This window comes from Excalfactoria chinensis, chromosome 8 (genome assembly GCF_039878825.1).
Source record: "Excalfactoria chinensis isolate bCotChi1 chromosome 8, bCotChi1.hap2, whole genome shotgun sequence".
NCBI lineage: Eukaryota > Metazoa > Chordata > Aves > Galliformes > Phasianidae > Excalfactoria > Excalfactoria chinensis.
The window spans coordinates 22,985,523-23,002,669 of NC_092832.1; the positions used below are offsets into that span (position 1 = coordinate 22,985,523).

At 40.7% G+C, this 17,147-nt stretch overlaps 2 protein-coding genes across 4 annotated transcripts in view; one reads left to right on the forward strand and one right to left on the reverse strand.

The window, feature by feature from the left end:
• The window catches only part of PODN (podocan), a 56,986-nt gene that overhangs the window by 27,680 nt on the left and 12,159 nt on the right, over positions 1–17,147 (forward strand). For all 3 annotated transcript variants that reach the window (XR_011904457.1, XR_011904456.1, XR_011904455.1), the window contains one exon: positions 11,443–11,578. The gene's annotated coding sequence lies outside the window, so the exon portion shown is untranslated. The remainder of the gene's footprint in view (positions 1–11,442; positions 11,579–17,147) is intronic.
• The window catches only part of SLC1A7 (solute carrier family 1 member 7), a 40,892-nt gene continuing 30,841 nt past the window's right edge, over positions 7,097–17,147 (reverse strand). The window contains exons 8-11 of the mRNA XM_072342813.1: positions 16,387–16,581; positions 13,176–13,310; positions 9,199–9,298; positions 7,097–7,333 (exon numbers count right to left, since the gene is read on the reverse strand). Of these exons, the coding sequence (XP_072198914.1) occupies positions 7,097–7,333; positions 9,199–9,298; positions 13,176–13,310; positions 16,387–16,581 (667 nt within the window). The remainder of the gene's footprint in view (positions 7,334–9,198; positions 9,299–13,175; positions 13,311–16,386; positions 16,582–17,147) is intronic.

Below are 17,147 nucleotides of genomic sequence, written 5' to 3' on the forward strand. Positions count from 1 at the left end.
AGGAATTGTCCTTCATAGAACCCAATTGCCTTTTTCCTGCTCCTTGGTGGTCCACACAGAGGGGAAAGCAGGAGCACACCGCAGCCCTTCCTTGTGCTTCTCAGCTCTTTGTGCCATCGCTGCAGCTGAACCACTTTGAATTTCTGGTGCTTTGCCAGCAGTTATCCTCGGCTGCACGGGCTGAGCAGCAGTGGAAGGATCTAGGCTGAAGTTGTACCTCACTGTAGCAACTTCTTAGGTTGGTCCTACTGTATTTCTTTGAGGGCAGCAGAAAGAAATGTTACTGGTAGCTGACTGAGCTGCTTACACACTCCTTTGCTTCCTATGTCAGTCTTGTTAGATTAAAAACAAAGAGCCTGTTTTATCTGCACCTTTGTAAAGCAGAGGCACAATCTACTCTTCTTTGTATGCTTTGATTTCACTCTGTGCTGTTATTGGTGAGTCTCTGTGGGTTTGGGAATGCTTGTTCTAAAAACTTAAATGTATTTAGAGTTTTATGTAATGTGAATTAAGCTTTGTTTATTCAAGGCATTAGTCTATGGAGATCATTGCAATTGCTTTATTATGTTGCTAATGTAAAAACAGTGAATAAACTCCCCAAAGAGCTCCATTTCCTTTAGTGAGGAAAATATTGGTGTGCCCTGTAGCTCTGATTCATACTGCTATTGTAAAGCCAGCCAGCTGTGAGATGTATGTGGAGGCAGCAGATGATAAATGTGTTCTAATAACGCAGTATACAGTGTTTCCATAAAAATTCTTCAGTAGTATCCAAGGACATAAAACAGTCCATCAATAAATACCTACTTTAAATGGTTTTAAACCAGGCTAAGGCTGTTTTAGTGCACAGTTGTACAGGCTATCTCAAGTTTTCCCCATGATAGTTCCAGAATCTGTTTTTAGTCTGTGATCATCATCCTACTGAGAATGTTGGTTCTGATAAAAAGCCTGATTGATTTACAATATTCTCAGCTCCAGTTGCAGACAAGAAATGAGTGAGTCTCCTGCTTTTATTTCTTAGGATGCAGCTGTGTGTTTGTTGATAGTAATTAGGTTTGAGAGGTTTTACTTAGGGTATACATTTTCTGCAGGATTAAAATGAACTTTGCTTATGCATCACACTGTTTCCTTCTCTGTGGTGGAGTTCTCAGTCAGGGCTGTTTAATTCAAATGCAACTGCAGGGTAAAACCCATAGTATTTTACTGGCACTCTGAAGGCAAAGCTGCTACAGCATGATATGCCTTCATCATCCACTGCTTCAAAGATTTGACATTGGAAGACCCACCTCAGTAGTAAAATGGGCATCTTTACCCTTTCTGTAAAGCAGAAACTTCTGGTTGCAGTGCCCTCCTGCCTCCTAACTCCACTCTCCTCACATATTTGGTTAGTAAGGACTTAATGGCAGAGGAGTATTTTCTTCCTTTAGGACAGGGAAAAGATTAGATGATTTATTCTAAAAGAAAGAATACACATTAACTGAGTAAACTATCAGTAGCATAAAGACTGCCCAAATCTCTACACTTCAAACTATTTAGAGTATTAAAAGAGAAAAGAAGGTGGAAGATTAGGGTTAAAAATACAGTCTAACTGAGTTCTGTACGATTTCCATATGCCTTTAATAGCCTAGTGGTAAAGCCCAATAAAACCACTAGAAGCAATGAAATCATAATGAAAGATCTCGAGGTTAGTTTTGTTTTTCTTTTGGTTTTGCCATCTAGCCCATACAATATTTGCAGCAGATGTAATTTGAGATATCTGTGAACATAAAACACTTCTTGTTTTGCTTCCCCTGCTTTTTCCATCTAACTAAAGTAAGGGGGGGAGGGAACCACCAACTCAGGGTATTACATCTTTGGTAGGGAAGTTCAAAGGCAACAATTAACTACAGTATGTTTCATGTGGTGGGTCATATTCTGGCTTTCAGCTAGTGTTGTTTGCATACACATACAAGCATATGTTTCATTTCTAAACGAAATGCAGAGACTTCTTCATGATGAAATTTGATTGCATTTAAAGAAACAGATGTAGAACTCCATATCATAACGAATTAAAACTGCTATGATGGAACCTGAAAAGGAAAACCAAGATCTATCCTGAGCTCTTCTATATTTCCCAGTGGCATGGGGAATCTAGGGCTTTGTGAAGACTGAAGAAGCTGAAAGCACTTCAGCAACAACACTTGCTTGTTCTTGTGCTGAACTGAATGTTCAGTGCTAGTTTGGATGGCAATGTGCAGTCCCACAAAAAAAGCATTTGTAAGAATACAGATAACTTTTCATAATATCACAAACAAGAGAAGGAAAACAGTCATTCCATTAACTGTAGGGTCTGTTCAGTAGTTTTCAGTGAGTGAGAGGTAGCCAGCATTTGGCCATGTGTCCCAGCTGTTTGTAATCACATGTAACCCTGCCTGCTTTGCCTCTAGTGTCTGTCCACAAGCAGAGGCTTTGTGAGGATAGGGCTTGCTCCATCCCTCCATCTTCAGCTGTTGGTACCCTCACCTTGGAGCCAGCAAGGAAAAGAGATTTGATTCAATTGTAGGGGAAAAAGTCATTACACACTCTTCCTCTTCACCTAGAGGTCCACTCACTATCTTGTCTCTGTGAAGCCTGCTTCATTCCTTCCCCCAAATACCACTCAGAAACAGACTGCTGTGTTTTTACTTTTGCAACCTATTAAATGTCTGAAATATTCTGTGTCACAAATCTGCCAAAGGTCTCAGCTGTGCCTAATCCATTCCCGTGAATCATCATGTGGGCTATGGAGATGGAACTGTTGCTAGTATATAAATGATGGAATCTGAAGTTTTGTCACCTAAAAAAGTGGCAGTTCCTGTGAATATTCTGAATAGCGATTCTGTGATTCCAGGGAGACAGAAGTAATCCAGGGTAACCAGATTTGACCCCTGATTGTTGACATGCTGGCAACTGATTCATCCTTGCTGTGCAACACCCTGATGAATTAAAAAGTATGCTTTCTTTGTTTATAGATGGGAAGCAAGCCCTACATTCTTGTGGTCTTTTGACCATGGATCACATGAGAAGTCTGAGGTAGTGAATAATGACCACTAAAGCAGTGGTCAGCCTTCCTGTTCTCTCTTTCATTTGGGGTTATATGGAACAAACTCTCTTACAAATTCCTGGAGTACCATTCTGCATGCTCCAAAGCAGTTAGTAGGGGATGGAATTTGAACATCTTTAGCCTTTGTAGGCTAAAGTAAGAGATTTAATACATCCATTTCGTTTGCAACCCAGCCCTTAGTGAATGGATACATTAAGATAATCTCTTCTGTGGACTGCCTGAGTTTTCCAGACCCGGCTCAGTTCCCAGGTTACACATTTTGCTTGCACACAGCAACCACCTTCTGCTAGTAGTTACTTCATTTTTTGTGGAAAGCACAAGGAAGACTGAGGTCATTTTCAAGGCTATCCATCTGGCTTGAAGACCTAACTTTCTGACTGCCCAGAAAATATGTCAGATCTGCTCTGCTGTTGTTAAAGAAGGACTAATATTGATGCTGATGTTTGTTGTAGCATTGAAAGAGAGAGCTCATCAAATAGCAATGCTGTAGAGCTACTGTGTTTTCTATGTGCTTTAGAATTGTGTGTGCATATGGGAAACTGTTCATCACAGTCTGAACCTCTGATTAACCATCTAAGGCAAGTGATGGGTCAGCTGCGGGAGCACAGGTGAAGGTAATTCAGCTTTGCTCTCAGAAGGGGTGGAGCTTGACCCCACCTCTCCTAGATCTCATTTAAGGGCTGACCACCATTAAGGCAGCATCTCTTTCTGGAGATTGTTTCTGTGTGGAGTTTCTACAGTGAGCCTTAACACTGGCAAGCATCTTGACTGTGAGTCTTTCCTATATAACCTCTGGCTATCCATCTGCTTTACCTTTGTATAATTACAACTGTACAGTATGTAGCATGGGGAGAGACTACACAATTTGTTTCAACTAGCTATTATTTTATTTGTATATTGGAATTTGTACTTAGTACCAATTCAGGTGGTATAAATAAGTTTAGATTTAATTAAGACATCAGTTCCATGAACAGCTGTGTTTGGGTTGGCAGCCATAAGTTCTGGGAGCCAGTGGGATGTGTAAGTGACCTGGCTGGGGCGCCTTCTCCCAGTTCTAATTTTTACACGAGGATTCATTACAGAAACTTGGCACTTCCGGGCTTCCTGGATGCTGGCAAAATCCTCAAAAACCTGCTTTCACATGTCTTTGATGTTGTAAACCACAACAGTCTGTAGCAATGTCTTTCTTCTCAGTAGTATCTCCGGAATAATGCAGCTGTAGGTGAAACAAGGTAAAACTAGTGCCTCTAAGTATGTGTTAATTTGGGTATTTTCCCCAATTGTTTCTTCCTTAGCTGTATCTAATACATCATCCTCCTTCTTTTTCTTCTCTCCTTCCAACATGATCCCCCCCTAGGATGTCATGAGTATACTTTTAACAGCTAAGTTCCCTTTCCTCTCAGCAGGGGGAGGTAACTTCAAAATGCCATTGAATGCTACCAGTTAAGAAATATGTTCCTCCTATGTGTACTTGAATGTATTTCATGCAAGCTTTTTGAATTAGTGATTGATTGATTTTTATTTTTTATATATATTTTTTTTACATAAATGTTTTGAGTTTGTGAGGGTCGTGTGTATGCTCTGACAGTGGGAGAAAGCTATTTACCAACACAAAGCCTGCACCCTAACTCCATGGTCAACAGCTTTATTATCTATATTGGACTCAAGTGCAATTATAGCTGGAAAATATGGATAGATATGCACATGCAAATATGCTGTGGAGCCTGCTGCTAGCCTTATGTGGGCTTACACTGCTTCATCCCTGTCTGCTTGTTCCTGTCCTTGTGTCACCCCTCCACTTGTGTTGACACAACTGTTTGTTAGGACTGCACTCAAAACATATGTGAACTGGTTTGAATTAAAATTGCTCCTCATCTGCTTATTCATCTGGCCTCCTAACTAGTTGGGTCTGTACAGCTGGGGAGGCCTGGGGAAGCAGGTGGGACTGAGGCCAAAGCAAGAGATGCTGGCTGGTGCTACTGCCCACTCAGAGAGCTTCAACCCTCTGAAATCACACATATTAATGGCACTGCAGAGCAGGTGTATTACAGGACTTCTTCAGAGTAAATTGTTCTGAATAACATCAGGGTTTTTTTTATGCTATGTGTTCCATGTTTGTTGTTCTTCACTCCAGGATCAATCAGGAAAATAGTTACCATAATTTCTGTTGAAGTTGGACATCTCTTGATTACAGACTAATTGCTTTGTGTACCTGACAACTGTCTGGGAAGCTCTGAATAATCAAAAAGTGATTATTTAACAAACAACCAGAAGGAGTGACTGCACTGGGATGTGAGGGGTGGGTGTCTGTGCAGAACACAGATTGGGCATAGGGCAGATCAGTAGTGAAGTTGTATAAGAGACCTCTTGCAAAGTGTCCATACAATAAAAACAACTGTATTAATTATATCGCTGCGTTTAAAAAATCTACAGCTCTCCGCATGTGATCAGAAACTGCTGAATTGTGGCGTACGCTGTTTTGAGATGGATGAAAAAGAAGCAAGTCTCAAAGTCAGACCTTGTGGAAGCAACAGGGATTTGCACCTCAGGAATTAGGGGCAAATAAAATGTATTTGTTGGTTCTGGCTTCATCGTTTGAAATCTAAGCTACCTCTGCACTGCAGCCTTCAGAGGTACCTTCTTAGTGCATAGGAAAGAGTTTTCTGAACGAAGACCCCTCAAAGAAGAGGTGAACATGCACATACCAGGAAAAACAATAATTATGTGCGTGAATCATTCCTGCTTCTAGCAAGTGTAGGCATTGTCCTTTTTGACTGGGTTCTTTTTTGCTCTACATGGGAGAAGCATATTAGAATAGCAGAACTGTGTTGGTAGGAACAAGTATGTAGCCTCTGGATCCAATTTTGTAAAGGTCTCCTCACTTCCACTGTTCTTTTTGGTGGAGACAGAAGGCACTAGTGGTAGAAGTGCACAGCCAGCCTGGTTTTGAAACGGCAAGTTTATTAAAAATATTCTCTATCACAAACATTGGAAACATACTCAGCAGATTTTACTGTAACCGATTCAGTAGATGATGCAAAGGGTATAACTTTCAATGTAGTTTGATCACTGAATCATGAAAAATAGCAATCCAGTTTCTCCAGCAGACTCCCCACAAAACCCCAGTATTAGTCAGCATCGTGTTCTAGTTTGAATTCAGTCTGCCCTTAGGATGAGGTGTACAGTTAGAGAACTTGAGCTTCAAATTGGTACATATTTACACAGAAGGGCCTATGGGCTGCAGGGGAAGGAAGACACATTAGCACCAGTGCTCATGGATTTGGGCTCACACTGCCTCAGCCACTGCGTGTACACGGTACTGACTCTAATGAAGAGTTAGGTTAAAAAAAGGTTAATAAATCTGGCACTTGGAAGGCAAACTGTGCTCTTCGGTGACTTAGGATTGTGGTGTTACATATCACACTTGAATGCCCATCTCTGAAAGCTGCCCCTTGGAATTACCTTGCACTTGCTTGCAAAAATGCACTCTTTGCTTCACCTTGGCTTGAGGTGTTATTTGGTGATGCGTACAATGTTCTAAGATCAGGAAATCAGTGTGATTTTCTTACTGCTGTTCTAAAACTAAACATGAAGTCTGTAGTTAAAGAATCTTACACAAAATCAGTATCATAAGAGTTATAAATACAGTGTTTGCAATTACTCAGATTCACAAAAAAGGCTTTGGTTAGAAAATCCAAAGGGGACAAATGAAAAAAAAAACTTAAAAAAAAACAAAGCCGAAGGAGTGTCAAATACTATATTGGAGTCAAATGAGTGCAGAATAAAACAGCAGCCACTCATTAGTTAGTTTTTCAGTATTGAAATCTTCCACCTAAAGAAGCCTCTTGCAAGCTGTGTGCCTTTTGTGACGTTCACAGCTGGTCCCCTTGCTCCGGTACAAGCAGAGTGGCGAGAATTCCACATTTTTCTGTTCAAGGCAAAGAGTCCCTCTTCCAGCTGTGAGGTAGAGATTAGGTATCAGGTCACTGGGGTATGAGATACCACTGAGGGTAGCAGTTACACATTTGTTTCTAGTTCATTTATTTCAATAGTGCAGTGGTCTTTACTGTTGGATCTCTTAGTGTGGTTCTCCACTGGGCTTTCTTCTTGCTCCACTTGTACAGGTATGTGCTGCTCTATCTCTTTCACTGTTTCTGGTCCCTGAGGTTCATTCATAGTCTTCACGCAGCCGTTTCTCTGGTAAGCCACAATCGGGTGGATGTTAAGAGGTTTAGTCTCACAGATCAGCGGCACCTATGTGAAAAGCAGTGAGATTTGGAGTACAGCCACTTTATTTTTGCTATATACAAAATGAAGGGAATTTTTACTTTGGAAACTTCTAGTCTGCTTTGCATTAACCAGGATTACCTGAGGCCTCCACAGACTTTCAGGACCTGTTCTTATATACACTAAAACATCTTTGCACCACCTGGATAAAGGAGTCTCTTAAGTATGGAAGAATGCAAATTCTAGTACAGCTCTAATTTAGCTTATACCCACAGTAATACCTATTTGCATCAATAAGCGATATAAATAGTGTAAATAAAGACTAAAATTTCAGGTTTGAGAAATATGGACTCGGTATGCTGAGCTTTGAGCCGTGGTTGCTCTTGAGTGCAATTATAGAAACCAGGGAGTCATTTGACGTGGCCTTCTGCCTTTCTTCTACCCTGGTGTACCAACACCTGCCTTTTCAGTTTGTCCTATTTCAAAAGACATAACAAGAATTTTATTGAGTGATTCAGATGTTAAATATTTAAGAGTCCTTTAAATCAAACCAGAAGTTCTGATGGGGAAAACAAGACATAAATACTGGAAAAGACGTGGGCTTGCAGCTGACAAAAATTGCCCTTTGGGTATACATTACTAAGTCCACAAATTACTCTGCCAAAACTTATGGCAGACTAATGGTATATTTTAATACAGTTATGGAGTGAGATGCAAAGAAAAATCTCATCACAGATGACTAAATAATCCCTTAGGAGGGATTTTATATTACCCAAACATCTCTTTCGAGTTCCAATGGCGTTCTAAATTCAGCAGTGAAATGTCAGGGCTGCGTTATGTACTCCTGGCTCTGTGCCTGATGACACACCTCACCATTAACTTGTTGTGTTCACTTTTTTTGTAACGAGCTGCACGTGTAGCCCAAGTATTCAGGCCTAATCCTGTCATCAGTAATTACTGCAGGTGCTAAGTGCCTCTGAGGAGAAGGCCTTTACAAGACTTGAAAGAGTTGGAATTTTAGATGCATATTCCAGGAAGGTCTGAGAGTGGGATTTATCAGAAAGACTGTCTGGACAAAGGCAGAAATAATGCTGTCAATACAACTTTGCTATTGGTACTGCTGTTTTTAAGTTCTGTAGGTGAGTAGAATACTCCAGATGACACACAAGTGAAACATGCTTTGTGAATGGCAGTCACTGCAAAGAAACTTTTCTGTATAACCTGTCCTGGCCCTGCGAAAGAAAGCTTGCAAATTAGCTGGAATGGTTGGGGGTTGGCACCTCCCAGCATGGTGGGCTCAGGGATTTAGGAATCTCCTTGGCTGAGAACTGTAAGGAAGATTATGAGAAGGCATTCCAGGCATAAGAAAAGACTGAGTGATGCATGCCAAGAAAGAAGGAAAAAAAAGCATGGGAGTGGAGGGAGGCAGGGACAGATGTGGCGGACAGGGAGGTAGATGTGGTGGCTGCTGCTGTTGTGAGCTTACTGTTTGTGCATATACACCCCTACAGACATACCCAAGGGTCTGTCACCCCCCTCTGTTGCCGGTCCCACCTTCACAAGCAGCACACCTTGTCTGGGCTTGGGTACTGAGCACAGAGATCAGCTCCAGCACTGTGTGTGTTTGCAGGACAGCACAGCTGCTCCTTTCTGCTCTGAGCCCCAGTGCACCAGATACAGGCTGCCAAGAGTTGAACTTGAGTGGCTTTTTGCATAAACTCATGAAGAAAGACTCCTCCACCCTACCTGTTCAAGCAGCCTATTGCCCAATTCTGCCCTCTGTCTGAATCACCTTTACATTTTGTTTGGAAACAAATGTGGGCAGCTGAGAGCTGGCAGGCTCTTAGCCACAGCACAGCACACAGTCACACCCTGGCTCACAGTGTTCTTACCTCATCACCATCCTTGATGAACTCCTTCCGGCAGATGTGGGCCATAATCCCCGCAGCCAGGGCATCTCCCAGGACATTGATCATTGTTCTAAACCGGTCTCTGATAAATGACAAAGTTAGGGTAAATTGTTGGCTCTTTGGGTACATGCCCACGCCTTCATCACTGCAGTATTTATAGCCGAAAGTCAGTTTGGCTATTTTTACAAGACAACAAGTTCAAAAGTTATTTAGCTGCTCTGCTGGGTTTTCCAACCTTTCCTGACCTTAGTGCACTGTGCCTCCACATGCTCTCTGACCAGCACCTTGAGAGCTCAATGAGAACTGTAGCCAAAGCCTAATGCAGTGGTTCCACAAAAACAAGGTCACACATCCCACTAGTCTGATGGTTGTACTGCTCTCTTTTTGTGTGTGTTAAAATAAGAGATGGCAGCAGAAGGGCAGTCTGACAAAACAGCATCTGACATGGAAGTGTGTATGAAGGGTGGAATTGAATTCCTCCATGGGGGAAATATCTCACTGACATTCATTGACAATTGCTCAGTGTAGATGGAAACCCAACAGTGGATGTGAGCATAGTGAGGCAGTGAGTGGTGTGTTTCAGCAGTGGTGACTGTGGGTCACATTTACTAGTACAGAATTCAGAGGCACAGCATGCAGCCTCTTGTTCATTGGCAGTGACAATGCAAAGCTAATGGTGATTATTATGTTGAAAAATAGTGTTTTGTAGCTAATACTTTATCAAGTAGTGCTATTAAACTCTTTCTATCTGTCATAGTTTCCATGGAAATAAATAGGAGGTATTACTTTTAGTGCAGCCTACATATATGCTGCCCAAGGCAACTCTTCTTCAGCCAGGACTACTCAGGCAAGCCAAAAGGTTGGGCACCTATGCGCTACTGCTTCCCTTTGCATGCAAACTGTTCCAGCACTGGAAAGTCTTAGCACAGTCTTCATCTGTCTGCTTCTTTATGTTGAGCTCCAGCGCTATATCCTCATCTGGAGGCTGCTGATGCAAATGTCTTCATTCAATATAATTAAAGGGCAGCCAGTCCAAACAGTACCTTGCCCTAGTTATCAAGATCCCAGTCCTGCATTCTTAAGCAATCTTCACAACAAGAAGATAATTGTATAAATAGGAATTACAGAACACAATTAAAAGCTACTCAGAAGATTGCTAAATAACTGAACTCACAATCTAGGCAGGGAGTGACCACTTACTAACTTAAATCCTGTTCATTTCTGAAAAAAGGCCATGGTTGCCATGGAACCTCTGGCTCCTAAAGATCCTTCATTTTCAATTACTTTTTTTTTTCCAGTTTCACTTTTTACATTTGACAGTAATGCGTATACACACAGTTTCACTATCTTCCATTTATTTATGGAATCATAAATTCTTCTCTGTTTTACATCTTTTACCCACCAACATCTCAAAAATACTGACTGTAAATACACAAGAGTAAGTGGTTGCTATAGACAAGTGTTTCACTTGAAACTGCTTGGAATCTATTAGTTAAAACTGGTGGGATTTCAAATAGATGATAGAGTCTTTAAGGCTGAAATATATCACATTTTTCCAAGAAAAACATTCACATCTGAAAGCTGTGTCAAATTGGTAACTTAGTTTATAAATGTGGGTTATAAAATGGAGGCTCAGAAATCTCCAGATGTTTGGCTTATTAAAGGTAGTGACAGTCCAATATCAACAATGCCCAGGTTTCTGATCTAGTAACTTAATATAGAAAAGAAATTGAAGCTGTGTGCTGGCATTTTTTTCTCCATGTATTTTAGGCATGTCATCTATGCATGCAAATGTTTGTGCAGTTGCTTGCCTAACTAGAAGAAAGAGATCTTGCATGAAATGTTCTTTGCCTGTGCTGTTATCCAAATCATACGTGCAATTGCAAGTAATTTCATCAGATTTCAGCGCCTACACCTAAATGTGTTTATTGAATTTAGGATCCAGTGCTAAAGTTGTTTGCTGACTCCATTTTTCTGCTACCTGTTGTTCTGAGTTTGGGTATTGCCTTGAGGACAACCATGTTTAGTTAGGCAGGGAAAAATGTTACAGCATAAACTGGGAGATGTTCCTGTTACACGTAGGCTTCTTCTTGGTTGACCATCAGATTTGCATTCATGGAAGGCTGTTCTGGAATGTTAATTTTGGACTGCGCAAAGAGCTGTGATGGAGAAGAAGTTGTATGAGCAGAGCTCCAAAGTTTATACTCTGTATTGGTCTCTGATTAGGATCTGCTCTGAAGACAGATTGTTTTTGAGGAAACAGAGCAGCATACTGAAACTCTTAAGGAAATGGACTGCATGGCACATTGTTGGACCAATCCCGCTCCATGTTCCTGTCTGCACACAGATGTCTGCAGCACACGTGAGTAGAACCACATCACACACCACTGAAATTCCTCTAATAAGAGGACAACCACTGAAAACAATGCTTGTGGCATTTCTTTCAGTGCAAACACTTGCAGCAAGCGTTGCAGTGATATCTGAGCTTTAGAGGAAATTATAATTAAAGATGCAAAACTTTTACCTGATATTCAATAAATGAGCTGAGAAACATTTCAATTTTCCTCTTTCATCTCCAGGCACCAGCAAAGGTATGTAGTTCAGTTACATGTTATGTCTACCTTCATGAGTTGTAATACCTTCAATGCATTGTAATGGGTATTTCAGTCTTGTGAGACCATCTGATCAGCCTTCTTTAAGCATTCTTTGTACTCTAGAGCTTCCAAAGCTAATATTGAAAATATTCATCATGTCAACCACGTTGACACTTTGCATCTGCAGGGTCTTGAAATCAAGTGTTGAAATACTGAAATACACTTTGTATATGAAAGGTCATCCACAAAAGACAGAAAATTGAGTCTGTTCCTTGCTCACTTTTTAATAGCATCTGGAACTATAGCCCGAGTGAGTTTTTTTGTCTGTTGTTTTGAGATGTTTTGTAAAACAAAAAGCATAATTCCCATATACACTGGAAGACTTATTGGAAAAACAATGACATGCTGATGTTGCAAGAGCTGGGTGAAAACTGAGCAATATGGAGGGAAAAGGGCTTTGTAACACAGCTTAAAATGCTTTGTGAGTTTTGTTGTGCTCCTATAACTATGGAGTTTCAATGATTAGTGGTAGAAAGGCTGCTTTATAAAATCTGAACAGCCATTCCCACACTTAGGTGCTCCCAGCAGATGCTATTTTTCCTTCACATGAGAATATTCCTGATATTTGTAAAATAAAGTGTGCCATAGAATATCCATACAACATGATTCTCATGATTCCTACTAGCAATAATAATTTATTGCTATCCTATTTTGTTGGACAGGAAAGTAATTCCTTCTCACATTTCTTTGTAGGAAATTTCAGTGACTTGAAGAACAAAATAAGCACCATAACACAATTATCACAGACCTGTGATACATTTCTACACAGAATTCTGACATAATTAAACTTTGCTGCATTAAGATTAATAATGGAGATATATTTTACACAGATTTTGTTTTTAGAAAAGGACTGTTTCTTTGTGAATACATTTGCTGGTTATGTAATTATTTGAAATGCTAGGGACCAGTATTTTACCAATCAATCATCTTCCTAGACTATTCAAAATATGTTTATTTGTTTATGGACATTAACATAACAAGGTAAGAGTCCAAAGACATTCTATTCTGAATTCTTAAGTTGCTTCTTCTCATGAGTAACAGGAATCCCTTCTAGTCTGAATACATCAAGTTTCAGCTTCTGTATCTGCTGCAGAATCCTCAGTGATGAGGGATCCAGCAAATTAACTTCTGCACTGAAACCAGCCCAGGCAAAACACATTTACTAGGAGCGTTGGCTCCTCAGCCTTGTTTAAAGTACATACTGCCCATTCCTTTGAGGTATATTCATATTAACACCTTTGGAGAACATTTGCCTTTTTAGCAGCGTTGCCACACTGGAAGCCTCAGATGCTTAATGTTACTTACAGTGCCCAGTCAACAGCAATGATCAGTGTGATGTCATCTGTTGGGAGTCCGACTGAGGTCAGGACAATGACCATTGTCACCAGGCCAGCCTGGGGGATACCAGCAGCTCCTATGCTGGCAGCTGTCGCTGTGATGCTTTAACAAAAAGAGAAAGGAGTAAGCTTTGCCAGTGATGGATTGCTCTGCAAGAAACAAAACCATGCTTCTACAGGAGCTTTCACAAACCAGTTCTTATTATACAAGTCACATGCTGGTGTTTGTTGTACAGAAGATAGCTCAAAGAGCAAGGACAAGACAAACCTTTTCTATTTAGCACTGTCCAGTGCTAAATTCTAACCCTCTAGCTTTGCAGCCCTTCCTTTGGTAAGGAAGTTCTGTGTTCTCCCTTAACCTCACAGGTGAGAAGAAAGGTGGCTGCTGGGCTGTGGCTTCTCTGAGTGATGTCAGATCTGGTGGGTCATGTCACAAGCACCGTGAGCCTGTTCCCCATGGCTTCAGCCTCAGCAGCAGAGCTCTCTGCAGACTTCTCTGAGTCATCACTCGTGGCTCCTGTGCCAGGCAAATCCTGTGCTGGCGGCAGGGAAGGACTTTTACGTCAGTCCATCACACAGAAGTTAGGCCAAGGGTAAAGAGGTTGGGCCAAGGATGAAGCCTGCATAGCACGTGGCTTTGCATACTTGGATCTAAATGTGAAGCAAGCACATATGTGACTGCACCTCTTCAGTTTCAGGAAAGTATTTTTACTTGACCTTCACACCATTTTTTTAGCCAGGCCAGCAGAAATGAATGGGAGACCAGAGCAAGAGTGGACCTGGCAGGCCTAACCTTTTCTTCATAATGCTATCTTTAGGGGATGGATTTCATTCCTTTTTCCAGGAGCAAAAGTGACTGTATATATTCACTCCCTCCTATATGGCCACTTCCAAGAACAAGACCATCCAGCAGAGAGACAAAAAATGAATTCTGACTATTGTAAACAGATGACATAAAGTATATATGGTGATAATCCACTGCATTCATTGATCCACAATTTCAGAGCTTTTGGCAAGCACCTAAGCCTCGTCAGCCTTCTTTGATGGAAAATGAGTGTAACAGTATTCACCCATATGGAAACGGAGACAGGGAGACATCCAGTATCATGCTCACAACCGTACAGTGTACCAGTAGAGCAGCATAAATATTTGTAACTAGAGCTCTTCCCTGAAATAAATACACTTGTGTGTGGGTGCGATGGGGGAAGAGAAAGATTTCAAACTGAATTTTGAAAAACTTAGCATCTTAATAGCATTTTAATAGGCGTAGTATAGACAAAAAGGAAGGTACTGGAGCTCAGTATTTGTATAAGAGATAAGTATAATGAAAATGAATAATGAAAAGTGCTCTAAACTTGCTTGCTAATTAGAACTGCCTCTGCCTTCCAGATCAGTTCAGGAAAGAATGTCTTGTGATAGGGAGCAAATTTAAGAATGCTTATCGAACATTGTACATGCAAGCTCATTTGCCACTGTATTTTGATCTTAATGTAGATGTTTCTTCCACTAATTGGCTCAGTTGATAGGAATATGATCTTTAGTCTCTTCTTCTGCCACGTCTAGGTTTGTATAATCACACTGATACGAACTGCCAACCTGGATTTTACAAACTGAATAGAGGAGGCCGATCATTTTTCTAACATTTTTCAAAAAATTACCCTGGCATCCAGTATGTGAATTTCAACTCTGCACCTCCTGGAATATCTGGATTTAGGGACGGTTTGGCTCATAGTTAGAACTGAGCTTCAGATATTCTCTAGGTACTGAATCCACTCTGAATTCCTATTTTCCCTTCTTTTGTAACCCAGCTTTTTAATTTCTTTCCATTTTGGGGGTGGATTTTTCTAGTCTTAATTTGTATTTTCCTTTCACTGTCTTCACATTTTTTTGGTTGTTACACACTAGCACTTAATATAGGCAGAGAAAATAAAAAGACAAACGAGGGCTCTGCTAAGTAAGAGTTAGAACTTACCTTCTTCCCACTTACTATCACCCTCTTTCCTAATTTTTAAAATCACTATTCTCTGCTTCAAGGTATACGCTGTGTCCGCCCATACTCTGAGCCATATTTTGGGACCACACTCCAAAAAACATTCCCAAATTCAAAATCACAAAAGACTAAATGTTAATACAGGAGAATTCCAGTAATTTTTAGTGAGAGGGAGAGACGACTCAAAGCAAGAGCTCACATGGGCACAACTATTTTCTTCTGCTTTTACTATAAGCAGATCTTGCCAGAAGTCCATCAGCAAGCCCTTTCACAACTTCTTCTCTTTTCTCATGAAGCTTTTCAAGTCCAGCAGAAGATGGACAAGGCCCAGCAGAGGAAACAGGGCAGTGATGAGGTCACTGGGTGGGTAATTAAGCTGATCTCAAATGTGTTGGACAAGACTCTGACTATGAAGAGTGTTTTTCTAATCATTTGTTCCTTGCTGGAAACCTGCAGGTTTCAGTCCCTGAGGGATTCTTTGGAAGTCACTGGAGTTATTCTGGCAATAACTGTTCAGCTGGATCTTTTCATTTGGATCCATTACTGACCTTTCAAGGACAGAGTATGCAGCTATAGCAAACTCTACCACCATGGTTATTCATGAAGGCTTCTGCTTTGACAAACAGCAGAGAAGGCATCTAAAAAATATATGAGTGCTGTGATGTCTTGATGAAAACCTGCCCTGAAGGTTCTGCTCAGAGAACCTTCCTTCTCTGGCCCCACTCTCCCAGGTCCATGTCTTGACAGAGCTTCCTAACACCCGTTATTCCCTGTATGTAATACAGGGCTTTTAACTTCTTTTTTTTAACAGCTCCGTCTTATGAAAAGATACAAACTAAAGTGAAAACTATTCTGAAGTTTAAAATAATACTTTCAACATTGATAATAATAGTAAAAGGAACCAATTTCTGTAAATGAACAAGGGTGCTAAAGGTAAAAACTAGATAAATACTCTCAAACCTGCTATTTGCTGATGTCAGTGTGCTTCTTTTAAATGGTACCAGTACAATTTCCCCTTTTGCACTCCCTGATCTCTGCATTACTTAAAAAGAACTGTCCTATGAGAAATGAGTGCTTCAAAAATTGCAAACCTGAGTTTTGTCCTGAACCTTTCTAGGCACAAGAATCATAAGAACATAATGCTCAACTAGACAAGCAAATCTGGGTGTTTGGAATTTCAGGTTAATACCTTATCGTAATAATCTGCCCAAAATCCAGCTCATAGTTGTTTACTTGTGCAATGAAGATGGCAGCCACTGCTTCGTAGAGTGCGGTTCCATCCATGTTGATGGTGGCTCCCACAGGCAGCACAAACCTTGCAATCCTCCTGTCCACATGGTTGTTCTCCAGCAAGCACTTGAATGTGATAGGCAACGTGGCTGAACTGCAACACAGTGGACAGAAATACACCAAAATTATTATTCTTTCTTTCTGGAGAACAGAATGAATTGTAGAAAACCTCCAGGAAGGGTAAATTCTGCACTGAGCACTGCTTTGTATTCCTTGGTCTGCACAAGTGACTTACTTGCCCTGTAACTCATTTGCTTGAGTACTGGGGGATGAATGCAGTTGCACATACACATGCTAGAGTTATCTGCAAATTCTGCTTTCTAAAAAATTAAAATGTAATTCTCTTTTTCCCTCTTTCTGAAGAAAAGGAACAGCAGTCCTGCAGAGGTTGTGCTGTACGCTCAAATGAAAGATAGAGGAAATAACCCCTCAGCTTATTATTATAACCTTTGAAAACTAATGTGCATTGATTTTTTAAAAAGTTCCCTTCTAGGTCTTCTGAAATAGAAAGCCATTTTTGAGCAGCAAGAGTAGGCATAGACCAAGGAAAGTACAAACTAGGAAAGGCTCTTGGCAAGGAAATGCTACGTAAATACTTTAAAGTTACTTCTTAAAAGAGATAAATAATCTGAACTCTTGTGAGCTACTTGCCCCTGGCAG